Raw genomic sequence first — 26,817 nt, forward strand, 5'->3', positions numbered from 1 at the left:
CACTGGGTAAATTACCCCCCAATTTAGGTTGAGTACATTGAGACTCAGAGAACTCATTAGTTGGTCCAGAGCAACTTTGCACTTGAGGGTACACTGTAATTCAGCAGAGTGTGACTGTCCTGCTCTACTTAGTCAGAATGCTTTAACTAATCCCTCTTATCTCTCTACATTATGCTGCCAAGTCGGAACACAGGTAGAGCTGTGGTCAGCTAAAGAGATTATCTGCATTCCATCTATTTGTTCTGCCTTGTGACAAAACCCACTTAGGTTCAAGGTCTAGTTTTGACCCAATGGGTTCCTCAGAAGCCCCAGATTTTTCTTCAGTAAGACATTCCTTTCTCTCCCTGAAATTCCTTTTCTGATCCAGCTTTCACCTCCTCTGTATTTAATAGGCAATGCCCAGCATTATGTTCAGGAAATATTTAGTGCCAATTCTATGTAGTCCCTGCTTGGACTCCTATTTGGTTCTGTCTGGATGTCTCTACCCAACGAACCATTGTGTTAGTTCTCTGGCTCTCTCTAGGTTACTTATTTCCTCCCAATATTTTTAGAGTATTAGCTAAAGACTTCTATAATCTCCAGAGTCTACTCCTAGTTGATTACCCATTCCCATTTGTCATAAATCACACTCTCAATGGTGCACAAGCCAATTCATTTTCTGGGTCCCCTCTGCCTCCGTCACCTTCACCTTCCTGGAAGTATTTACTCAGAGTCTGGCATTGTTTAGGATACCATGACCAGGCTCTAACATACACCTATCAATGGTACCGATAATATTAATATTGCTAACTGCAGCAGCCATTTTTCTCTCATTATCTTAACCTCTCAAGAACATTTGACACAGTTGACCCCCTTCACCTCCAAAAAATGTGTTCTGTTTTCCTGTGACACTGTGCCCTTCTGGTTTTCTTCCAATCTCACTGCCCTTTGCTAACTTTTTCTCTTCTACCTGATGTCTGGATGCTAGGGCATTCCAGAGCTCTAACTTTCCCCTCTTCTCCATCTGTCCTCTCTCTCCCTGGGTGATAGAGCTTGGATTTAGGATTTTAGAGTAGGAACAGTTCTAGCGATGTCAGGTTCCAGAGAGATCGTAGTAGATGTTACTAAGGTGAAGTAGATTAAGAAACCAAGAATCCAAGGTTTGGGGACAGTGGCCCACATGGACCTTAAAATCACTCAAAAACATGGCAGACAAGGGGGTAAGAGGGCAGCTGTGAGCCAGGTTCCAGGTCACTTGATGAATTTGAAGGTAACACTGGAGGATGGATGAGACAGCCTGACAGAAGGAACCAAAAGGGGCCTTGGATCTGAAGACTGAAACAATCTCACCTTTCAATCTTAATAACTTTAGTCACTACTGACCTTTCTCCTCTGGACCACTTGCAGTAAGTTGCTGAATATATGTCTATGACTTCAATTTTATTTACTTTTCAATAAATATGTCAATAGATATGGCCCTGTAGTATCCTCTGTCTTCGGATATATTGAAAGCTCTGGGCCCCAGGAGGGAGTGAAGTGGACCACAATTCCTTTTAGTGTTGCTCATTCACACAACTTCACACAAACAATAGACTAGCATATGATACACCTTTGGATAAGAAGGTCTCAGTAAGTGTTAATACGGCTTGTGGAAGCACTTTCCCCTTAGTGTTTAAAAGATTTGGGGCCTATAAAGTTCACTGTACCTTCTTCTCCCACAAGTGACAATCATCCCATCTAGGCAGACCTAGTGCAGCCACCTAGGCAGACTCAAGCTCTTGGAGAGGGTGGTGAGTCTGGTCTTGAGTATCTGGTTTTTGAGTATCTTGTGCACAGAATAGTCTGTGATAGAGTGAGGATGCTCAGATGTTTGTCTCTATGCTCAGGGGAACAGTCTGTGTAAAGGGTGAAAGGCATCACGCTCACGACCCCAGTGACTGGAGAACCCAGGCCTACCATCCTTGACCCAGAACTTGAGCTGATTTTTACAAACTAGATCAATTCAAGAAGTACCTGAAACAGCCTCTCCACCCTTCATCTTCTTCCACCATGTTTTCATTTGCCAAATTGTACTAGATAATTTCTTGGGAACAACCTCACTCACTTATTCAAAAACATGCATTGCATCCCTAATATCTGCCAGTCATTGGGCTAGGCAAAAAGACAACAGAGATGAATCAAACTTATGAATTCCCTGTCTTTAAAAAGTTCATAATTTAGTGTGTTGGGGGGCTGGAGTTCTGAAGTCAGCAGCCTAAGATAGAGAAGCAAGTACTACAATTGGTGAAGTACACATAGGGATTTATGGGCATGCAAGGGAAGAACCCTATCCCAGCACGGGATTCAGTAAAAGCTTCTCACATGACATGAGCCCTGTGCTGAGTGTTGTGAAGCTAGTAGGCAGTAACCAGCAGACTCTGGGTTTCCAAGCATAGCCTGTACTAAGGCACAGGAGGGAGAGAGCATGGAGCATTGTGAGAACTGCCTCAATATGGCATATTTTCCCACTCCCACTTACATCTGGGTATTCTGGACATGAACATTGTAAACCCAATGTCACTGGTATCAATTTAGAAATTTTAAAGACAGCCAGAGGCATAATTTCAGTGAGTGAAATTAAGGATCAGGGCTAGAAAAGGCCACTGAGAAAACACTTTAGAAAGGCAATGGAAGCAATCCCACAATAACTCACAAAGATAGATATCTGCACCCCCATGTTCATAGCAGCATTATTTACAACAGCCAAGACAGAGAAACAACCCATGTGTCCATCAATGGATAAATGGATAAAGAAGTTGTGGTATACATATATATATATATATATATATATATATACCTATAGATATCTATATATCTATAGATATCTATATATATATATATATATACACACAATGGAATATAATTCAGCCATACAAAATGAGGAAATTCTACCATTTGTGACAACATGGATGGACCCTGAAGGCATTATGCTAAGTGAAATTTGTCAGAGAAAGACAAATACTGTATAATCTCACTTATATGTGGAATCTAAAACAAAACAGAACAAAACTTGTAGAAAAAGACATCAGACTTGTGGTTACCAATGGCAGGGAGTGATGGGAGGGGAAATTGGAGGAAGGTGGTCTAAAGGTACAAACTTCCAGTTATAAGATAAATAAGCACTAGGGATGTAATGTACAGCGTGATGACTATAGCTAACACTGCTGTATGATACATAGGAAAGTTATAAAGAGAGTAGAGCCTAAGAGTTCTCATCACAAAGAGAAAAAAATTTTCTTTTACTTTATTCTTTTTCTCTCTTTTCCTTTTATTGTATTTATATGAGAAGATGGATGTTAGCTGAACAGATTGTGGTAATCATATATATATCAAACCACCATGCTCTTTGCCTTAAACTTATACAGTGATGTACGTCATTTATTTATCAATAAAACTGGGGGAAAAAGTCAGTGGAGTTTTTGAGGGATGTCTGCAATTCATTAGAACCCACATAGAGTGTGACACAGAAAACAAAGACTCCTCTCTTCTTTCTATTTCTTCCAGCCACGTTAGAGAAGAAGGAAAGTGAAATGGTACTTTTATTTTCTCTGGTGATTTGGTCTATGAATATTTGATAAATTCCTGGAGGTAAAGTCACAGTGGCAGCCCATACCAGGCAATAAAAGACATAGTTCAACAAACACATGCTGTGTTTGACAAACTCCTTTGTCCCAGGCACAGTTCTAGATACTAGATACAGAAACAAGTAAGACATATTGTAAGCCCTCTGAGCAGATGACTCATCTTTTCAATTCACATGCACCATCGCAGTCACCATAACCATCACCGTCACCGGGGAGAACTGTCCAGGACTGTAGGCTGGGAAGACATTAACAGCCACTTGATCCAAGTCTTTTTTTTTTTTTAACATCTTTTTTGTTTGGTCTGGTGGGTTTTTACCTTGCTCCTTCATCTGCTGTGTGTTTCTCTCTCTTTTCACTTTGCTTAACTTACTGTGTTTGGGGTCTCCATTCCACAGGCTGCAGGTTCGTAGTTCCTGTGGTTTTTGGTGTCTGCCCCCAGTGGGTAGGGTTGGTTCAGTGGGTTGTGTAGGCTTCCTGGTGGAGGGGACTGGTACCTGTGTTCTGATGGATGAGGCTGGATCTTGTGTCTCTGGTGGGCAGGACTGTGTCCGGTGGTGTGTTTTGGGGGTGTCTGTGAACTTAGTATGATTTTAGGCGGCCTCTCTGCTAATGGGTGGGGTTGTGTTCCCATCTTGCTAGTTGTTTGGCATGGGGTGTCCAGCACTGTAGCTAACTGGTCGTTGAGTGCAGCTGGGTCTTAACATTGAGATGGAGATCTCTGGGAGAGCTCTTGCCAACTGATATTACATGGGGCCGGGAGGTCTCTGGTGGACCAATGTCCTGAACTCGGCTCTCCCACCTCAGAGGCTCAGGCCTGACACCCGGCTGGAGCACCAAGACCATGTCAGCCTCTCAGTTCTCCCCGGGGGTGACCTCGGAGAGCGTCCTGCGTCCCTTGCCGCCTCCCTGGACTCCGGGGCGCCACCCACAGCCGAGTCACCGGCCTGGCTGCATCTCAGATGTCTGTGGTATACTATTTTTAAAAAGTCAAATAAAGAGAATATTTCAAAACCAAATAAAATGCCCTTGAGCTCCTGAGAGAGATCAGAAAGCTTGGCAAGGACTCAGGAGTAATACAGACCTCAGGAATGTATCTCGTCACAGGGCACCCCCACCACCCCACCCCCCTCCCCCTTCCCCGAAGAGTGAGAAAGCCAGAAGCAGCCTCTGCTTCCTGAATGCTGCTCCAGCCTAGCTCTGCCATGGATCAGCCATGTGTAACCATTGGCTAGTTCTCATCTCATCGGCCCATCCTCCTGATGATGAAAGAGGAGAGTTGGAGTGTTTTCAAATTATTCTCTATCAAGTATGGGTTTTCCTACCATCCCCTGCCAGAGCTTCTAGCCCTCTAAACTATCCCAGGCAAATGGCACCCTCTCTCCAATTTTAAACATCATTGAGGAAGGAGATGCCACAGAATGCCTTACACTTCCTTTTGAAATCATCCCTTTTGCTTTGCTCAGTGGAGAAGGTGGCACCAGGGGGACCAACCTCCAGGGAAGTCACGCGATGAAGTCAGGCAGTCCTGACTTGACTGGAGTCCCTGGCTCCTCCCCCTCCCAACAAACCCAAGCTGGGATCTTTCCTTTCTACCTGGCTCTTAGGGCTGACGGCTCTTCTCAGCAAGTCCCCTACAGGCCTGTGAGTTCACACACACTCATCATTTATGAACCTGAGCATCATCTACTCATAGGTAACTTTCAGCCTCCTTGAAAGGACAGCTTCTCTCTGGGACCTCCCACTTCTCGCCTGCTGAGGTCACCTGGTGAGCCCTATTCAGCAAAACACCATTTTTCATTAGCAGGGATGAAAAATGCCTGTGTGTCACCACAAGGTGATCCATTTGGATCTATGGAGACTAGAAATCATGTTCCAAATTAGTTCCGTTGCAAGTTCTAGTTCCCCTAGCAGAGGAATCTGGGTTTCTCCTATACTGGAGGGGGAAGCTTTGAATTTAGCCAAAAGGCAAAGTTGCTGGGACAGCAACTGAAAAAGAGTAAGGGGTGGGAAATTTCAAAGCAGAGATGTGATAGCTGGATTTTTTTCTAATCTTCTTTTTTCTTCTGAAACGTAATTAACACATGGCAAAAGGAATAGATCTGAAATGTATGGTTCAATGAATTTGACGAATGTATGCGCCAGTGTAACCTACACCCATCACCCTATAAAGTTCCCTTATGCCCCTTTCCAGTCAATTCCATCTCTCTCCCCTAGAGACAACCACGGTTGATTTCCATCCCCCTCATAGCATGTGTTTAGACTCAGTGGACTTGAGATCTGTAACTTTGGTCTTAGGTCATCTGAGCAAACTAGCAAGAAAATCTCATCAGCAGCTCAGATGTCTCTACTTTCTTAGAGTTGAAAAAGGTCCTGCCTGAGCCACTAGTGCTTGGCTCCGCTGCCCCCAGTATGCCATCTGACCCCCAGGGCTACCCTCTGAGCCACGGCCCTTCTCTCAGCCAAAGAGGTTAGCGTCAGTCTCTCAGGTAAGTGAGTGGCGAAAGCTCTTGGTAACCCGGATGGTGCATGCTTTGTTGATTAATATCTGGAAGTGCGATGCACAGAGCCACAGCATGTCAAGCAGCATGTCGATTTTTCCTGAAGCACTTCACAAAAGGGAGCTATTCCTTTTGTGCACTTCCTTTTAGAAACAAAGGATTCCGTGACCACCTTCTTCCAGGCTTCTAGCCATCAGGATGGCGGCAGAACTGAAATGATTAGTCAGGGTGGAGGGTGGGAATTGAACGTGTGGGTGTTTGTGAACCCAGCACTGAGCCTGTGGTCCATGAAATTGAAGGATCCCAAATTCTATTGGATTAAACTTGGCCAAATGTCTCGAAGGTGAAAAGTACTTTGTCTGAATGCAAAGCTTTGGTGTCTCTGGAATGTACCTTCTGCAGCTCAGTTCTTAATCACTGTATACTTTTTCACTTGGACAAAGGCTGCCTGCTAATAGCATTTTCAACCACCTTGAGCTGCTTCGCTCAGCTACGCCAAGGCCTCAGGCTGAGCTGGCTGCAGTTTCCTGGCACCATGATCTGTTCCCAACTGACCAGCATTGAGAAACAACACACATTCACACCCTGAAGAAATTCCTTTCCCTGTAACTAAGCAAGATGCCAGGCAAAGGCAGAGTTACCACTCCCCTTCCTAAGTGTCTCCTGCAGAACCGTCCAAACTGGAGGCGAGGATGGGGGTGAAGAGGAGGGAAAGAGCCCTAGAAGGTGCAGGGTGGGAGCTCTCCTCTCTGTGCGCAGAGCAGTAGCTAGGAGCTCCCAGCAAGCCCCTAGCAGCATACGCCTTGGGGCAGCTCATCTCTGAACACCGGTAGCCTCTGCTGTCAGGTTTCACTTTGATCCCTGAAAATTATAAGAACCTCAGCTCTTCAGAAGAGAGGCAGCTGCTGAGCCAGTGTGATTGCAGGATTTCTTCCCCAAAGCCCGAAGCCAGCATCTAGCCTTGCCTGCACCCTGCATGAGTAACCACCTTCCAGCCTCACCCACGAGGTCACTGCCTAGTGAACAGATTGCGGCTGGGCTGAGCTGCCCCCTGAGCCGACCTGAACCATCATGACCTCCTTTAGCAGCAGAACTGGCATTTGGTAAATGTGTGAGAGCAGGAGCGGGAGAGGGAAACAGAAATGCCAAAGAGTACCACCTGGATGGCTGAGAGGTTGGGAACAAACTCAGGGCGTGTTCTCCGGGCTGTCAGCTGCAGCCCCGCCCCCAACTGTGAAGCCCTGAGTGCTGCAAGCAGCTGGGGGAGGGGAGGGGAAGGATTGATGGGCTGGCCACAGGTCTTTGCAGTCAGAGCTGTGAGGCTGAGCTCCAGGACTTAGGCAGGAAGAGATTAATTAACGCCTCCCAGCCCAGCCCGCTCTACAGAACTGGGAGGTGTGGAGGGTAGGGATCCTCGAGCCAAATTCACCTAAAACAGACAGACACACAATCATCCAGAAACAGAACCTCTAACCTCCCTCAACCACAGCCCCTTCTCCAGCCAAAATGACCTCACTAATGAGAATGAAGCTGTAATGAGGGTTTGGATGCCTGGTAAACCTCACCCTCTTTGTCTCTGGGCTTTTAACACCCGCACTGGCAACGGACTGTTATTTAGAAGCGTCAGTGATTCCTTGTTTTCACACCCGCCAGCTAAATCAGAGCCCCAAATGCCATTGTATGGCAAACCTGGAAATATATTTGGATACACCATGTGTAATTTGTGGCCCTGGTAGAGGAGGGATGGAAGGAGGGGGGAGGAGCTGGTGTTTGGTGTGTGGTTTCCACAGCAATAAGCAGCACCCAGGAGGAAAGCAGCATTCCTTGGTGCCTTTCATGTGAGCAGGGATGGAAAAGGGTGAAAGGAGCTGGGGGAGGTTTGGTAGAGCCCGCGTACCAGGAGGCCCCTAGACTCATCAGCTCCACATTTCCCAAGGCTTCCTGACTTCAGGCCTGCATGGAGAAGGCCCGTTCCCAGGTCCACCACCTGGATGACAAATGCTTACAGCTCCGTGTAAGAAAGGTCAGTCAAGGAAAGTCCCGGCTCCATGTGTGCTTTAGAACCAGGGCTGGAGGGAGTCCTCAGAGGTCAGCCTCTGCCACCTGCGAGCTATCGTTGTACCTAACTCACTCCACACAGAGGAGTAGCCATCCTGCTTTTAGTGATTTGCAAAGACTGGCAGTTGAAACCCTCTAGGATTAAAAAAAAAAAAAAAAATCTGATTAAAAAATTCTTAGCCCAGTATAAATGTATCCGGCTGCAGGCTAAGTTTAGTGTATCTGAAGATTCAGATAAGGTTGCTGATGGGGAGATTTTGTGTGTGCGTGCGTGTGTGTGTGTCTTAAGGTAGGGAAGAAAAAAATGAAAAGTTTTGTCTCACTAGCAAACATGAGGCATGAAAGGGGAAAAACAGAGCAAAGGGGAGGTAGGTGCAGACTTCCCAACTGCCCCTGAGAGCATTTGCATTTCTGGAGGAGCTCCCACCCCTGCCATCGGAATTCTCAAAGTCAAGCTGGCACGTCCCTCCGTGGAGTGCTAAGCCAGATGACATATTGTCCTGGATCCAGCAAACTCACAGCCCATGTTGTTCGTTTGTTGGAAATGCCCATTATCCATCAATTCATCAATCAGCAGGTTTATCGAGTACCCTACCAGGCTTCACAAACCTGATCAATTTTTTTTAATTACATCCAGCTTACATGCAGCCAAGCCCAGTAAACAAGATGAGCCCTCACACCCCACTTGGAAATGAACATGAGGAATTGCTGGCCCTTGAAACCTCACGCTACCAAACGCTGCAGCCCGTGCTGATGAGCGACCACGTGCTACCCTAGGCAGATGGCGCTGGTGTCGCTGACCCACTGTCAATATTAAGATGGGTTCTGAGTGTTTTCTCAGACACAGTGATCAATCTGCTTGGGTCCAGCCATACTCTCCTCTAGACGCCTGTCCAATGCTATGGATTTCTGAAGAGGGTGAGCAGGGGGCGGGCGCAGACTATGGCTAGGGAAATAAGCAGAGGACCGAGCCTTGCTCATCCTCCTGTCGGTGACCAGTCCCACATCAGAGGCTCCTCCCGGGCATGTGAACAACTGGCCTCTCTCAGGACCTCTATGCCCCATGTACCAGGCCTCACGATAGAGTTCATCCTTTTTGTTTTTGAAAGGACAAGAACGGCTTCATAGTCTGTAAGTGAAGGGCTTGTAAGACTTCCTGATGTGGAATCATCCAAGTCAGCCTCTGGGTACCATAGATGCGGACCAAGCACATAGCAGTGTATTGCCCTGTGTCCTGCAGCCCAGGCTCCGAGCCTCGGCAGTGCCCCCAGACCTTCCCAGTCCCAGAACAGGTTGTCAGGAGGACCCAAGGAGAGCTCAATCCTGCATTTGAAACAGGATTCCTAGGTCTTCTGCCTTCTTCAGACTAGTTAATTCATCAGTTCCAAGTCACCCAGATTCTTAGCCATCATCTGTTTGGGTCAACCCACCCCCCGTGATCTTACTAGTAGACCCCAGGCCACCTTTCCTTCCTCACTTGGATAAAACCAAGTTCAGGGGCAGCCCACAGGCATTAAGAGACACTCTACCTAAAGGTTGAAATGCCTGGTTTGGGGGAAGTAAAATCCCCACGCCCCCAAAAGGGTACCAGCAACACACCCTCACCCTGTAACCTGCCCCAAAGACCTGGTTGTTCAATTGTCTGTGGCTAAGGCTCCCAAACGGAGAGATGAAAGGGGTTGGTGGGCTAAGGCGTTTGGCCTCGTGGCTCGTGCAACAATTAATGCACCCGTCTGACTCTCTGTGTCTGTCCTGTGTGTGTGTGTGCGCCTGTGGTGCCCCTGTGTCGCTGTCTCTGCAGGGAAAGTCACTGGCGGGCAAGCGCCTCACCGGCCTGATGCAGTCCTCCTGACGGTGTCCCCCGCAGGGCCCGGGCCCGAGGACCACGCGGGCAGCCGGCCGCGCTCCACGTCTGCAGACAGAGCTTCCCTGCGGGGAGATTTGGTCACTGTGAAAGAGAAAGAGTGAGGGCCGGAACGGTCAACGGTGGGGAGACGCGGTGGGTGAACCAGAGGGAGGCCAGAAAGAGAGTCCCCGGAGCCTGGGGTCGGCCGGGTCGAGGCCCCTGTTTACAGCCCTCTCTTCCTTGTATAGTCGTGTGCCGACACCCCACTCTCTAGGAGGTCCTGGTCCCTAACACGTTCAGGGGAGAGCACCCGGTGGGACTCCCGTTGTGACTGTCAGCTGAGGTTATATTCTGTCATCACTCCTCCCGCCGTCTGGGGGATCACGCCTTCCAGCAAACTCAAGAGGACCGCTGGCCCTGAGCACATCCAGTATCACACCCCACCGCCTCTCTGGTGCACCCACGGCACCCCCTAGTTGCACCACTGTGTCCCGACCACCTCCCGCCTCCCCCATCTCCGCGGCCGCTGCGTGGAAGGAGCCGGGGCCAGGCTGCCCTCACGCCACGCGCCCCAATCACATCGTCAGCACTGAGCCATCTCCCGCACTGCCGCACCTCGAGTTCTTCCAGCCCCCTTGGAGGCCACCTTTCAAAGAGGTCTCCACAGGCGTTGGCGGCTGCCCTCTCCTCCTGCCAAAAGTCTCGAGGGTCCAACACCAGAGGAAGCACTGGTGTTGATGAAAGAGCTTGTGGTTTCACAGCCGTGAAGGTTCTGACCATCTTTTAAATTTTTTATTATTTCGTAATTTATTCTGTGTGGCCCCTTTGCTCCTTGGTGTGTTCCCGCGTGTCTTACTCAAAATAAACGTAGCGGTGACCTCGGGGGCCATTGGGATCCTCCCCTCCGGCAGCTCCAGGTGGGAGCTGGGAGGGTCCCAGATGGAGGGGCTGGGCCCCAGGCTGGCAGTCCCAGGCGTGGCTGGGCCCCTGCGGCCAGGTCTCAGTTGTGTCTGAAGCTGGGGCGGAATGTGTGCCCAGAGGCGAGGCCAGGGCCCAATGGTCCTCTGACGGCCCAGCAAAGGCTTTGCCCTCCACAATGCCAATCATCAGAGGGCAACGCCAGCACAGAGCTCAACCTGCAAATGACCATCCGCCCACCAGGCTGTGAGGGAGTGATACAGGGCACCGAGTCGGGTGCCTGGCGCTTAGTAGGTGTCTTGCAAATGGTAGCTATTACTCTCATTGTTGTCGCTGTCATCGTTGTGACACCCAGGAGCCCTCCGACAGAGCCGTATAAGCAACGTGCTTTTGAATTCAGACACTCACCCCCGCCTCCACACCTGCTATGACCATCCTCCTTTGATCTATTCTGGCCGGAGGTGAAAAATCTCCCTTGGGAGTGTATAAACAGCAAACACAGAAGCAAAACAGCAATCACTGGTATTTCTTTACTTGTGTGGGCAATTTCACCAGCTGGTGAGGCTCAGAAGCTTGTTTGCGGACGCTGATTCCTGGGTGCTCCCCCAGGACCATCTTTCCAAGCCCACCTTCGTGCCCTGTCCCCGGGGCACCAGCTTCCATCCCTCACAGCGTGGCCACCGAGGGCATGAGGAGTCGTGATTACAGTTGCACCGTGGTGGGTTCTTGACCCCTGCGCCTCAGTTTCCCCCATGGCAGTGTTTGCTCTCCCTTCTCGGTACAGTGGAAATTAGAGACATTTTGTTGAGTCCTCAGCGTGCCTCCAAAGGGGGGGCTATAGACCCAGATTCTGGGCAGACACTCCCTCCCCCTCATGCCACACAACCTGGGCTCAGAACCTGGCACCTGGCAGACAGCTGGCCACTGCTTGATGAGTAAATGAGTTTGGTGAAGCCCGCTCCCATATTGTGGGGTCTTCTGACCCCTCCTCTTCTCATCCCATCCTTTTTTTGTCCCCTTGCTTTCACACAGACCTCCTGTTTCAGAACAAAATTGCCGATCACGTTCCTCTGCACCCAACATTGCCCAAAGGAAGCTATTCCCTGCCAAGGTGCCCAGGCTCTGCTGACACTGACACACAGGGTAGGTGGGCAAAGGCAGTTCTAGAACAACCGGTGCCTCTGTGCCCTCAATTATCGAGGGCAAGGGCCTGGCTGCCTCCTGTCCTTCCCTGTGGCTGCAGCCAGGGCAGGGGTAGTCTCCCTGGCCAGGACTTCTGTGCCTCCCGGCTGCAGCTCCTGAGGCTTGACCCACCTTGGAGGTCCCCAGAAGGCCCGCCCAGAGCCAGATGGACTGCAGCCCTGAGATGGAGCAGGCTGAAGGCTTCCAGACACCTCTGGGGACATCCAGCAGGCTCGACAGACATAAGGGCACTTCAAATGGATTCAAACCCAGAGCAATAACCCCCCTCATCCCGCCTCCCAACCAAGGCATGTTCGGTCTTGTGACTGCCACCACGTACCCCCCAGCAGATCACACCCAGAAACGGGGTGTAGAACAGGATTGCTCCACTCAAGCTGGCTAGTCCAAGGTCAGTCTACCATGCAGACCTTAGAATGCAAGTACACTTGGAAAATCTGGTCTTGGCCAGTTCCCCATTGGCCTGGTCGACACAGCCAAAAATTCAGACCAGATTAGACTTTCGAAGGCAGTTCTGTAGCAAAATAAACTTTGCTTTTTTGCCCTGTCCTGCCTTAGCTCCCCTGACTGGGCGTGGTCTCTGGGTCTGGGATTCTTCCTGATAAGGATGCACAGGGCAAATACCCTGTTGGCAGCCCCACAGCCAAAGCATCAGGGCAATCTCAGAAGTGACCCCCCACCCATCAGGGCAGACACACAGGCACCAGGCATCGGGCATCTGACCGCCGTAGACTTTGCCTACATGGGAAGAGTAAAGCTTGTAGCTTGGCACATGTGAGTGCCCAGCAGCAGCCAGAGGGCCTGACCAGAGCAGCAGGGGCTCTCTGGGCTGGAGAGAGGGCTCCTGCCCTTCCAGGAAGGGATGCTTTGTTCTGCTGGGAAGGGGTTGCTGTGCCCCAGGAATGCAGAAGGGTCTAGCCCACCAGTGCAGTCAGCTGCATCGTGCTCCAGACCAACCCCTGCCAAGGGGTCAGGTACAGGCCAGCCCCCAGGAGGGACCTCTCACCACTCTGAGTCGCTTCTTAGACCAGTGAACACATGGAGACGTGCTCCAGGGGCTTTCCCTGTAGTAGAGTCCCTGTTGTGTTCAAACTACCTCACCAGCAGGGCATGAAGCAGCAGCCTGCCACCCATCCAGCTCCTTGGCTAGTTGTAGAAGTTGATGTTTTTCTAAAAATGCACCCCTCGCATTATGCTCCAAGTGCATGGGCTTCAAAAACCACCACTAGCAAGCCTTCCCAGAAGCTGGAAAGAATTGAGGGCTGTTGGTCTTTGGGCCTTGCAGAACGTATTGAAGGGAGATGTTCCAGCAAAGTCCAGGAGCTGGAAAGTCCTGGGGGGGGGAAGGTAACATGCCATCAGCCTCCAAAAGGGCTGTCTGAGCTGAGTATGTAGCAAGGACCATGTGTGGCACAGTCAAAAAGTGGCCAAATGAATCCCTGAGAACTCACCTCAGGACCCTCTGAAGAGAGGTCTGTGTTCATGTAACCATGGCAACGGCAGATGCCAACAGCCTACTCATTAGTACCACCCACTGATAAGGCATCCCCTGGGCACAACCCAGGGGCCATAAAGTAGCAAAGTAGCAAATGTAGCAATAAGGGGCCCAGGGCCGTAAAGGGACAGGGTCCTAATGGCCCGGCCTCAGCCCTCTCCCCGTCCCAAATGAGGGCTCAGAGCCAGAGGCTGTCAGCTGTCCGAGGAGGGAGGCCCTGCGCCACGCCAAGGGCTCCTGGTCTGTATTCTATGCCCACTCGACGCATGATCACAGACACGTCGGAATGGCCTCCTCATAGTGCATGTGGTTCTCTTTAGTTTATTTTTCTGGAATTTGGGGATTGGACTCCAGAACCAAACATGCTGGTACCATCTAAAAATAAATGACTTGAACCCATTATAGTCCAGCTCACTCTGTGTGGCTCCTTGGTTTGGGCGTTTGTTGGGTAGGATTTACCACTAGAAAAAAAAATCTATCCCCATCCCCACTCCCCACTCCCTACCCTGCCCCATTACACACACACACACACACACACACACACAGCCTGTTTCCCTCTCGCTCCTAAGCAGACACACAGTAACATGCCATCAGCCTCCAAAAGGGCTGTCTGAGCTGAGTATGTAGCAAGGACCATGTGTGGCACAGTCAAAAAGTGGCCAAATGAATCCCTGAGAACTCACCTCAGGACCCTCTGAAGAGAGGTCTGTGTTCATGTAACCATGGCAACGGCAGATGCCAACAGCCTACTCATTAGTACCACCCACTGATAAGGCATCCCCTGGGCACAACCCAGGGGCCATAAAGTAGCAAAGTAGCAAATGTAGCAATAAGGGGCCCAGGGCCGTAAAGGGACAGGGTCCTAATGGCCCGGCCTCAGCCCTCTCCCCGTCCCAAATGAGGGCTCAGAGCCAGAGGCTGTCAGCTGTCCGAGGAGGGAGGCCCTGCGCCACGCCAAGGGCTCCTGGTCTGTATTCTATGCCCACTCGACGCATGATCACAGACACGTCGGAATGGCCTCCTCATAGTGCATGTGGTTCTCTTTAGTTTATTTTTCTGGAATTTGGGGATTGGACTCCAGAACCAAACATGCTGGTACCATCTAAAAATAAATGACTTGAACCCATTATAGTCCAGCTCACTCTGTGTGGCTCCTTGGTTTGGGCGTTTGTTGGGTAGGATTTACCACTAGAAAAAAAAATCTATCCCCATCCCCACTCCCCACTCCCTACCCTGCCCCATTACATACACACACACACACACACACACACACACACACACACACACACACACACACACACACACAGCCTGTTTCCCTCTCGCTCCTAAGCAGGATGCTGAGCAGCTTGGGAAAGCTCTGGGGTGGGGAATTCATCCTGGTTGGTTGGGACAACAGCGTCACCAGAAAGCTGACGCCCCTGACTCTACCAGGGTCTCCTTGGCTGGGTGGTGTCTGCGCTCCACCACAGACCGCAGTGGCCTGGTGATCTTTTTTTTTTTTTTTTTTTTTTTTTGCGGTACGCGGGCCTCTCACTGTCGCGGCCTCTCCCATTGCGGAGCGCAGGCTCCGGACGCGCAGGCTCAGCGGCCACGGCTCACGGGCCCAGCCGCTCCGCGGCACGTGGGATCATCCCGGACCGGGGCACGAACCCGTGTCCCCTGCATCGGCAGGCGGACTCTCAACCACTGCGCCACCAGGGAAGCCCCTGACACTCTTAAATAAATTCCCAAGACAGAACACAGACGGGGATCTTTATGGGGAGTCTTGGTTTCCCGAGCGACAGACACTCTCGTCTTCCAATCACGCCAAAGCAGCGGTACTCTGAGAGCCTGGAAGTCAGGCTGACAAGAGGAGAAAGAGAACAAGGTAAATAAAAAGGAACCACGGTACCGCAATCCTATTAACGATGAGGCCGGCACCTAGCAGTTTGCTTCAGTGGCAGAAATTCTGCTCCTGAAAGTAAGAGCAATCTCAGACGTGTGGGAATGGGTCTTCAGCCACATTTGCATGGGAACCAACTTGCCTCCAAACCCCTGGGCCATCTCGCCGAGCGAGAACTCCTGCCTCACAAGGTCAAGACCAAGATCACACAGCAGTAGCCGCTGAAGTGTCCGGTCTGTAGCATGTCCCACTGTTGGGTCATGGCCCCACCACAAAAGAGCTGTACTTCCTTGTCCTCCTTGATCATGGCCACCTCCTCCAGGGAGTCTGGAACTCCTTCTCAGCTGAGCCATCTGGCTTATTTCCAGATCTTTGTTCAGCAAGCTGTCACTATGCACAAGGTCCCACTGATCACCAAGGACAGAGATCTGCTTCAGGGCCAAGGTGGAGGTGGAGATTTGGGGCTGCCCATTAAAACGGCAAGAGCTCTGCCCACGCACGATTGTCTGACAACTGCCCAAGTGCTTCCTCTCTCCCCACTTCCTTTTGGGGACTTCTGGCCGAAAGGGCATGAGGCTGTCCCTTACCTTGGTGGCAGCTCCCAATTGCTCAGGGCCTCAGATAGATGTCTCCGATCCTCGGACTTTTCCTAGGATGTGACAGCTTCCAAGCTCTGTGGCTTGGAGAGACATCCTGGAGGCCCTCTGAAGGGCTTGTCCCCTCCTGAGCCACAGAGCGTGCCTTCCCCCAACCTACCTTCCCAAGGCTGCTCCTGTTCATGCACTCCTGGCTCCCCTTCCTGGGACTTCTGACGCCTGGGCCCCCGCCCTGCCCCCAGCCCTTCAGCACCCACACTGGTGGTTACAGCATCTGTCCCAGAACCTGCACATCGCGGGGCAGGCCTCCCTGGCCAACGAGAGGCTGCAGGCTCCGGCTTGTTGTAAAGAGGCTTTGGGGTAGGGCATGTACCCCGGCATGAGCTCCGTCTGGCGCGGAGCTCTCTGGGATGCTCCTGCCCTTAAGGCACGGGCTCATTCCTCTCAGAGCCTGGGAACTGGCCCAGCCGGATCTGGCTTTTTTCAGCAGACAAATAGAGTAACAGCCCCTGATGGCGGTGGCTGGGCCGCACACCTGAGTCTGAGCACTAGTTTCCTTCATTGTAAGATAAGGGTGGGAATCTCAGAATTGTATGGTGGTTGTGAATTAATATAGAGGGCTTAGCCTGTGCCTGGTACCTAGTAAGGCCTCACGAAACGGGTGCCGATATTAGCAGTTGCTGCATCTGAGAGGGGCCCTCAGATGGTGAAGGTGGAGCACGTTTGCAAATCGCTGCTGGGCAGCTTTCCCAGCCCTTCCTGCCAGCCGGGAGGTGTGGGTTTTGTTTGCCGGCGCAGGTAGCAGTCTCTCTCTTGCCTGTGACTAGCCTTTGCTCTCATCTTCCCAGCAAGGGCCTGGTTCCCTCACTGTGTGTAACCTGGATGGCCTTGATCAATAATCCCACGTTAGGCCTCAGTAAATAGCTGGGCAGAGGGGGGCCGGTGTGTGTGGTGTTCCTCCTGCAGACCCTGGACGGAAACTGGAAGAAGTGTGAGCTCTCCATCCACGCTCCCATTTGTCTGACAAGCCTCCATGGCTGCTTCCCTAGGATCTGGATTCTGAGCTCTTGTTCAGAAATATTCCATTTGGGGGCCAGTTGCTTGGACCTTGGACCCAGGATGAGCAGCTGGGCAAGGCCACCGTCCTCAGAGAACATCTGTCAGCCACATGGACACAGCTACCTCTTGGAGGGAGGGCCTCATTCCTAAAATGGCCAAGCAAGCCAATGAAGCCTGTTTTCCCTCTTTCTCCCATTACATCACCAAAAGACTGTTGAGTTGGGGAGGAGGAGGAGTGATCAGGGAAGGAAAGATTAGAAACTAGAGGAGGCCCTGGCTATCTCTTGCTGCTGCCCTGCCCGGGACCACACCCGCAGTACAGAATCAGTGAGTATCAGCCCTGAGAGGACCTTAGAGATTTTCTAGTCCAATTGTGAGTGTGTGTGTGTGTGTGTGTGTGTGTGTGTGTGTGTGTGTGTGTTACATTTTGTTTGTTTATTGAGGTATAATTTACATACAGTAAAATTCACCCTTTTTAGATATAGATATGAATTTTGACCAACTTATACAATGATGTAACCACCAACCAAAACTCGAGAGTAATTTTATCACCCCCAAAATCTCCCTCGTGCCTTTTCATGGTTAATCCCCTCCCCCCTATCCACATTCCTGGCAGCTATTGATCTGTTGTCTGATCCTGTAGTTCTGCCTTTTTCGGAAAGGCACATAAAGGGGATCATACAGTATTGGTCTCTAGAGTCTGGCTTCTCAGCCCAGTGCACATTGTTGCCTAGATCAGTAGTGCATTCCTCAGTGTTTTGTTTTTATACATAAAGAAACTAAGGCCCAGAGGGGCAAGGCCGAGAGGAGGTGGAAGATCAGGGCCTGGAGTCCAGGTCCCTACTGCCACCCACCCCTCAGGCCCCTTGGCCACAACCTCTTCAGTAAAAAGTTATTATTTTAATCCCCCAAAGTCCACGAGCCCCTATTTGAGGAAGCACATGATCACAGAACCTGCACACTGAAGACAATGCATGATTCCTTATCTAACAGGAGCAACTTACTTGGAAACAAAGGGAAGCAATAGTACATATTGGAGCAGGGCATCATGTATTCAGTTATCAAGTAGTGCTTTATAGACCCCCTACCAATAGGCAAAGGATCTCTGTAGACATTGCTCCGAAGACGATAGACAAATGGTTGACAAATACATGAAAAGAAATGCCATCAGAGAAATGCAAATCAAAAACAATGAGAAGCCACTTTGCACCCACTAAGATGGTTATAATTAAAGAGACAGATAATAACAAGTGTTGGTGAGGATGTGCAGAAATTGAAGCTCTCTTACATTGCTGGTGGGATGTAAAATGCTGCAGACACTTTAGAAAAGTCTGGCAATTCCTCAAAGAGATACACGTAGAGTTACCATATGACCCAGCAATTCTACTCCTAGGTATGTACCCAGGAGAAATGAAAATATATGGCCATACAAAAATTTGGAGACTAATGTTCATAGCAGCATTATTTATAATGACCAAAAAATGGAAATAATACAAATGTCTGTCAGCTGATAAATGCATGAACAAAATGTGATATATCCAAACAATGGAATATTATTTGGCTATAAAAGGGAATGAAGTACTGATACCTAATATAACGTGAATGAGCCTGGAAAACATGCTAAATGAAAGAAGCCAGTCACCAAAGACCATATATTGTATAATTTCATTTAGATGGAATGCACAGAATAGGCCAATCTGTAGAGACAGGTAGTAGATTCATGATTGCTTAGGGTTAGACGGTCGGTCACTGCTAATGGGTATGGGGTTCTATTAGGGGTAATGAAATGTTCTAAAATTGATTGTGGTGATGTTTGCACAACTCTGTGAATATGCTAAAAATGATTGACCTGTATACTTGAAATGAGTGAATTGTTTGGTATGTGAGTCATATTCCAGTAAAGCTATGTGAGGGGATGGGGGCGGGTGTTGGTGGGGAGGAGAGGAAGGGAAGGAGGAAGGGAGGGAGGTGCAATAGCTGTAGACCAGGAAGAAATCAAAGCCTGTTCTTCTAAGTAGCCAAGAGAACAGAGCTGCTCCCTAGAGAGAGCAGGTGAAGGTAGCCACAGAGGACTTGGAAATCCTGCCTGGTATCAAAGACAAGGTCAGCGGATGCCTGGTCATCCCAGAGCGAGTGGTCCATTTCAGCCATCTCTGCCTGCTCTGAGAATTCAAGCCTCCTTGTAGGGAACTAATTAAATTAGGTAGATTAGCAGTCTGCAGGATAAGAGATCCACTCAACACACTCTCCTGCATCCCATATGAGCCTTGTTTCCCAAAGCTTTAAGCCCCAGACACATTCGGGCTGTAAGAGCAACGTCCTGGATGGAGTCAGAAGACTTGGGTTCTCGCCTTGGATTTGCCACCATTAGCTGTGTGGCCTTAGGCAGCTCATGGCAGCCCAGCGCCCCTTAGGGCAAATGTTAAAGACTGCCACGCCACACCTCCAGAGGTTCCAAATGGGGAGTTTTGAGAACCCCAGGAATCTCCATTTTTCATAAGTAATCCTATCTGCATAGCGAAGGAAACTATCAACAAAATGAAAAGGCAAACTATGGAATGGAAGGACCCATTTGCACATCATATATCTGATAAAGGATTAATATCCAAAATATGTAAAGAACTCATACAGCTCAATAACAGAAAACAAATAATCCAATTAAAAAATAGTCAGAGGAGGGCTTCCCTGGTGGCGCAGTGGATGAGAGTCCGCCTGCCGATGCAGGGGACACGGGTTCGTGCCCCGGTCCGGGAGGATCCCACATGCCGCGGAGCGGCTGGGCCCGTGAGCCGTGGCCGCTGAGCCTGCGCGTCCGGAGCCTGTGCTCCGCAACGGGAGAGGCCACAACAGTGAGAGGCCCGCGTACCGCAAAAATAAATAAATAAATTTTAAAAAATAAAAAATAAAAAAAGAGTCAGAGGAATGGTCATTTTTCCAAAGAAGACATACAAATGACTAACGGGTACATGAAAAGATGCTCAACATCACTAATCATCGGGGAAATGCAAATCAAAACCACAGTGAGACATCACCTCACATCTGTTAGAATGGCTAATATCAAAAAGATAAGAGACAACAAGTACTAGTGAGGATGTGGAGAAAAGGGAACCCTTGTACACTGTTGGTGGGAATGTAAATTGGTGCAGCCACTACAGAAAACAGTATGACATTTCCTCAAAAAATTAATAGAACTACCATATGATCCAACAATTCCACTTCAGGGTATATAACCAAAGGAAATGAAATCACTGTCTCAAAGAGGTATATGCACCCCCCGTGTTCATTGCAAAATTACCTACAATAGCCAAGACATGGAAACAACCTAAGTGTCCATCAGTGAATGAATGAATAAAGAAAATGTGGTATATATATACATAATGGAATATTATTCAGCCATAAAAAAAGAAATCCTACTATTTTAGACAACATGGATGGACCTTGAGAACATTATGCTAAGTGAAATAAGTCAGGCAATGACAGATACTGTATAATCTCACTTATATGTGGAATCTAAAATAAAACAAAACAAAAAAACCCCAAGCTCATAGATACAGAGAACAGATTGGTGGTTGCCAGAGGTGGGGGTAGGGAGTGGGGGGAATGGGGTGAAGGGGGTCAAAAGGTACAAACTTCCCATTATAAGATAAATAAGTTCTGAGGATCTAATGTACAGCATGGAGACTCTCGTTAACAGCACTGTATTACATATTTGAAAGTTCTAGGAGAGTAGATCTTACAAGTTCTCATAAGAAAAAATTTAACTATTTGAGGTGATGGATGTTAACTAAACTTACTGTGGTGATCGTTTCACAATATATACATATATAAAATCATTCTGCTGTACACCTTAAACTAATACAATGGTATATGTCAATTAAATCTCAATAAAAATGGGAAAAAAAGTAATCCCAGGTGATTCTGATACATATTCAGATGAGAACCACTGGACTAGATGCTTCCTATGTTTTCTTTCAGCCTGAGAACTGTAAGGGAAGAAGGTCTGACTGAAGTCCAGAAAAGACATCCAACTCCTCTCCACCTCTTCTCTAACCAAAGATGCTTACCTCCATCTTCCCCAGGGAGAAGGTCTATACACTGCAGTCTGGCTGCACCTAGAATTTTCCTAAACCAACTCCAACCCCCCTCTGCTGGCTCTCTGCTTGCCACCCTCACAGAAGCAACCAATCCTGGGTTCCCCTCCTGGAAGGAAAGTCCCTCATTTAGGGGTTAAGGATGCTCCATGTATGCACACACACACAGAGACAGGCACATGCACACATATGCATGCACGTGAATATGAGCTAATCTACTGAGTAGTCAAATGCTTCTATTCATGCAAGACTTTGCCAGAGTGAACTCACTGAGCCTGAAGATGAATGCATCAAGTCAGAAACAAAGGGAAAACACTGGGATCAAACCAAAAGATAAATTACAAATTGGATCAGTGGCTTTTGTTCTCGCTGTGCTGTGGAGGCATGTTATTAGCTGTCTGGACATGCCCAGTGGCTGGCGACACCCACACACACCAACACACACAGAGCATCCACCAGCCCCCTCCCCGGTCAGGCACGAAGCAGAGGTGACCTTGACACTTCTCACTCTAAGCCTTTAGCACTAAGACTCGTGACTGCACTCAGGCTTCTGAGCTTTGGGCAGGAAAAAACGAACTCTCCTTTTGGCTCTGCCCCATGGTACCAGCTGGCGAGCCCACAGAACTTCTGCCAGTTCACTCACACAGTGTTCTGTGCCATCCCCAGTCCCTGCTGCCCCCTCCACAGCCCAGACTCATGTTTGGCAGAGTCAGAATGACCACAGAGGAAGAGAGGAACTGGTAGAAGGAAGGCAGGAGTGCGTCTCCCCCAAAGAAGTTAGGTGGCAATAAGACAGGATTTGGTGGCTGACCTGATAAAAGACCCAGGGAGCCAGTTCTGATGGAAGGCATGTCCTGGGAAATTTACATCTATAAATATTTACTGAGATTGGCCATGTGACAGGTGTGCTGCTGCCATGCTTACAGAGTTGAGTGAAAGGGGTTCTGTCCTCCAAGACCACACCTTCTAGTAGAAGAGACAGACATGTAACTAACCAAGTGGGACACAAGGCAGAGGGGCACAGGTACAAATAAAATGCACATTGTAAGGAGCAACTAATTCTACCTGAGAGGAAATGAGGAAGGGGGTAGCTTGAAAATTGCTGACCTGTTCAGGGAGCGGTGAGTGGACCCCATGAGTGGAGCATACAGAGTATGGAGGGCTGGAGTGCGTGTGAAGGAAAAGGAAAGGTCAGAGCTGGACACCAAAGAAAGATACCATGATGCCTCAAACCAGGGTAGGGCCTGGCAGTGAGGATGGAGGGAGGGGACAGATTCACAAGATGCTGTGGGAGAATATAGAGCCCCTTGGTGACTCAATGAATATGGGGGTCGGAAAGCAAGAGGTGAGTATTGAATATTTCAGAGGGCTCGAATCAGCATGGAAGAACGGTGTGGGGTCAGTAGACCTAAGAACGATCCCAAAGGGCATGAGGACAGAGCGGCCAAGCTAGGAGCAGGTTTCCCGGGAATAAAAGCCATGAGGGAGGTGAAATGATAATAGGTGTTGTTTAGTAAGGGCGTTTCAGAGTTTATTCTACCAGAGGTGGAGCAGTTTTGAGGCAGCCAGGGTATGGCCGTGGGGGTAGCTGAACTGGAGGGGAGCAGGAAGGACAGCGTGGTGGAGGTAAGGGTCATCCCAGGGGACGCTGAGGTCACTTGGAATGACCGCAGGAGGTGCAGTAGAGGACGAGCCTGGGAGTTGAGAACTGGAGTCCTCATCCTCAGGGAATCCGGGCACTAAGGAGGAGGCGATGATGGAATAGCCACCTGCTGTTCCTTCAGTAGGAGAAGGGTCCGGGACAGAGTTCACAGGTGGGTGGCCGGAAGGCAGCGGTGAGGGGGGGGTAAGGGCATGCCAGCCTCCAGCTTCATCCGGATTGCCCTCAGAAGTGCATCTGGGCTGAGCCTTCCTCCCCCACCTCCATCACTTCTGGAAATAAAAGCCGGTCCCCTTGGGAAGCCAGTGCCGCGTGTGATGCTCCGCACACAGCGGTCCTTGGGCTGGCTGACTTCTGCTCTGGACTTCGTTCCCGTCTGCCCTGCTCCTCCCTGAGAAGGCGTCCTCGGACAGCTCAAGGCTCTCCATCCTGGTCTTTAAGGGCCATCTGGTGGGACGGCCTCTCAGGGGAACAGTCTGGTGACGATATCCCTTTGACTTTTCAGTCATTAGACCCCTCCATAGGGTTCAAGGTGAACTGCCTCATACCCAGTTTCAGTCTTGTGAACACAGTTGAAGAAAGAGTCCCCTTGGTTAGAGGTTCTCCTGTCACCTTTTGCTTTCTCTTCCACACAGACAGCACACATTTTATTCTTCCAGTTTTTCTGTTCCGGGCATTTCCTCCAGGTCTCTGGCCACGTAAAGGTGGGCATCTATGCACGCGGCCCACCACATGTGGGGTTCCCGGCAACAAGAACTGCTAAAAGATCGTAATGTTCTCCTCCCCAAAGAGTGCATACAGAGTTTTCACTGAATAACATCACCCTGTAATCTGTAACAGAAAGAAAAGAAGTGATGATGGGGGGGGCGGGGGATAAATTGGGAGATTGGGATTGACATCTACACCCTTCTATATATAAAATAGGTAAGTAATAAGGACCTACTGTATAGCACAGGGAACTTTACTCAATACTCTGTGATGACCTATATGGGAAAAGAATCTAAAAAAGAGTGGAGATATGTATATGTATAACTGATTCACTTTGCTGTGCACCTGAAACTAACACAACATTGTAAATCAACTACACTCCAATAAACATTTTTTTTTAAGTGATGATAATTCATAGCAAAAGGACCCAGGTCTCCAACACAATAACGCCATTCCTTTAATACGCCCAGAAGCAGCAGATTAGGACACACCTTTAATTTCATAGGATGCTTTCGGCACCTTGAAGCATAAACCCTTTTGTCTGTTTGTTTCAACCATTTGGACCAGAAATTTCATTTCATTTGCAGAAATGTCATCAGAATGAGTATCCGTAACCATACAGCTTTGTGCTGCAGGGCTGTCCTTAGGGCATCCTGCAGTCCCATGATGCAGGCAGGCTGGGAGACCGGGAACCTGCCTCTCCTCTTCCTCCCTGTCAATCGGGGCTTCTCAGCAGTGTGGATCCAACAGCCCCCCAACCTGCCGTCCACTATGCCTTGGGAAGAATGAATGATTTTCAGAGGAGATCTGAAATCAAGCAAATGTCTTAGTAATACTAATCTGAGAGCCTAAGGCTCTGAAATGCCTTATACCTTTCAGGTGAGATAAATACATGGGCTTTGTGACAGCGCTGACCTCGGTTAAGAGAACGCCTCCCTTTATTTCTGGAACCATTGGTGTGATCTGAAGAGTGAGGCTGCTGGTAGAGGGCCTCCAGGGTCACGAGGCTGACCCCTGTTTTGTCTGTGAAGGTCACCTTCATGCATATCTGCACTGAAGTTCCCAACACGGGGCTGTAACAGGCAGAGGTATTATTTGACACTCACAGCAGAGCCCTAAACTGCCTCTAACTCAAGAGCGATACCAATGCTAACAATAATTTTCTCTTGCCCAGAATCCTATATTCATATGCATATGAAATTCATATCTATATGAAAATTTCCTGAGCAAATACATTGAAAGTTTGAAAGGGTGGTCTACAGAGACTAAATTCCTGACATCTGAACAAAATCTCCTAAAGAGAAAACCAAGTTCTCTGCATGTAAACACGGCCAGGTTTCCACATTCCTGTAGCATTCACCAGCTCTTAGCACCTACCTCTTACCTCTGTCCCTCCCTCCCAGCCTCCCTCGACAGCTGGCCCCTTTTAGCCCCACCTCCGGGGAGCACATACACTGAGTGCAGCTCCAGTTCCTACGGTGAGAGGGCAGTAGCTGAAATGTCACCAGGAAACATCTAGGCGAGCATAATTTGAAGAAAGCTGGGTTAGGTTGCCCATGTCTGTAATAAAAACATGCCATGGGAGAAGTGTTTTCGCACCACTGTCTAGACCTGTGACCCTGGAGCTGCAGGCACACTTGCCATCCGAAGTACCACCTACCACCCAAGGCCTCGACGGACACATGTCCCCGTGTCCTTGGAAGGAGTCCAGGGCAGCCCCCAGAGGAGAAAGCCACTTCCTCATGTCACTGAGCTGCTATCGCCAGGTCTGAGGGACACAGAAACAGCTCAGATTAGTGGCGATCTAAGGCAGGCCATCAGCCCTGGTAACAGAGAAACGTTACTTTCAAACCCCCAATCATATCTTGCTTGACATCGAAGAAGTTGAAGTGTGTCATCGTCACATGAAGCACAGAGGCTGGATGAGTGGCCTGGGAACTGGCACGGGGTAAAAGCCTCTCCTCTCCCTCTAGGGGTCGGAACTCTTGACTTTCAACCGCCGGGCCCTTACAGCAAGTGGCTGAAATTAGCTACCCTCCCCTCACACCTGGGTTCTGACTCAGAGCTTGTCCACACCTCTCTCCGGCCCAGAACACAAACGGCCAATCTACCATTCTGACCATTAGAACTTAACTTCCCTCATTTGAAAGACATTTTACTAATTTGGAAAGCGAAGAGCTCTTCGAATTTTTCTTTGGCTCGGGAGGACCTTCGCTATCTTCTGCGACACACCGCATCCTCCTCCTCCCTTGTGAAATGCCTCTCTTGATGACACCCAAGGACCCCACCTCCTAATGTCTGGCCGGCAGCCTCTGATGCCCCCCTCCCTGCTTCAGCCTCCACGCCCCACCTGACATCGAATCCTGTGACTTCTGCTTAACTGTGCCCTCCCTGCCTCTGCCTTCGCCGAGGTCCAGCGCGCGGCTGTTTGCGGTCACATCCCTGTCTGCGGCCGAAGGCCTTCAGCGCTATCCAAATATATTCACTTGCTGCTTCAAACACCTCGACGGTTCCCTGTGGGCATCAGAATTCACTCAGTTCAATTCCGCACGTGTGTATCTTGCACTCACGACCTGTCAGCCTAGTGCTGAGGATGTAGAGGTGAACTAGGTGGAGTCCGTGCCCTGAAAGGATTTGCAGGGTCTGCCAGTGGGAGGGGCACTTAAATGAAGGTGGCTTCATGTGAGAAGCACTCGAGTGAAAGGAATTATAAAACATTTTGGAATTCTGGGAGCCAGGGGTTAGAAGAAACTAGAGAAGACCGGTGATATTTGAGCTGAGGCTTAGAGGGCAAATAGGCATTTGTCAAGTGGACGCTGATGAAAGGGACACCGAGGGATCTTTCAGGAAAAAGAAATGACTTGGGCAAAGGCATCAAATTATGGAAGCCCCTGAATGATTCAAGGCCTCCAAACGGGCACGCATGGTCCCTGGCCATCACTGTCACGTGTCACGTGTACCATCTTTAGCAGAAGACCATCAAGATTAGGACAGAGTGCGGCACCTCCCACCAGATGGGAAGCCAGTCATCCAAATAACAAACCCAGTTCAGAATGCATCCCGCTTCCAACAGACCTTCCTGCTATGGAAGGGCAGGAAGAGGAGGAAATGTCCAGCCCTGATGCCCAGAGACACTAAAAGGAAGCCCATAGGGCTTCCCTGGTGGCGCAGTGGTTGAGAGTCCGCCTGCCGATGCAGGGGACG

The 26,817-nt window shown here is 49.5% G+C and overlaps 1 protein-coding gene across 3 annotated transcripts in view; it reads left to right on the forward strand.

Annotated features, from left to right (window-relative positions):
• Positions 1-10,074, forward strand: part of RGS6 (regulator of G protein signaling 6) — a 598,625-nt gene extending 588,551 nt beyond the window's left edge. For 2 of the 3 annotated variants that reach the window (XM_055088571.1, XM_028496111.2), the window contains one exon: positions 9,960-10,074. In XM_055088571.1, the coding sequence (XP_054944546.1) occupies positions 9,960-10,010 (51 nt within the window). In that variant the 3' untranslated portion in view covers positions 10,011-10,074. Of the gene's footprint in view, positions 1-8,795; positions 9,149-9,959 lie in introns of those variants that run through there. The other variant, XM_055088572.1, reaches the window with a different exon arrangement.
• Positions 10,075-26,817: the final 16,743 nt, after the last annotated feature.

The sequence above is a fragment of the Physeter macrocephalus genome, chromosome 11 (genome assembly GCF_002837175.3).
Source record: "Physeter macrocephalus isolate SW-GA chromosome 11, ASM283717v5, whole genome shotgun sequence".
Classification (NCBI taxonomy): domain Eukaryota; kingdom Metazoa; phylum Chordata; class Mammalia; order Artiodactyla; family Physeteridae; genus Physeter; species Physeter macrocephalus.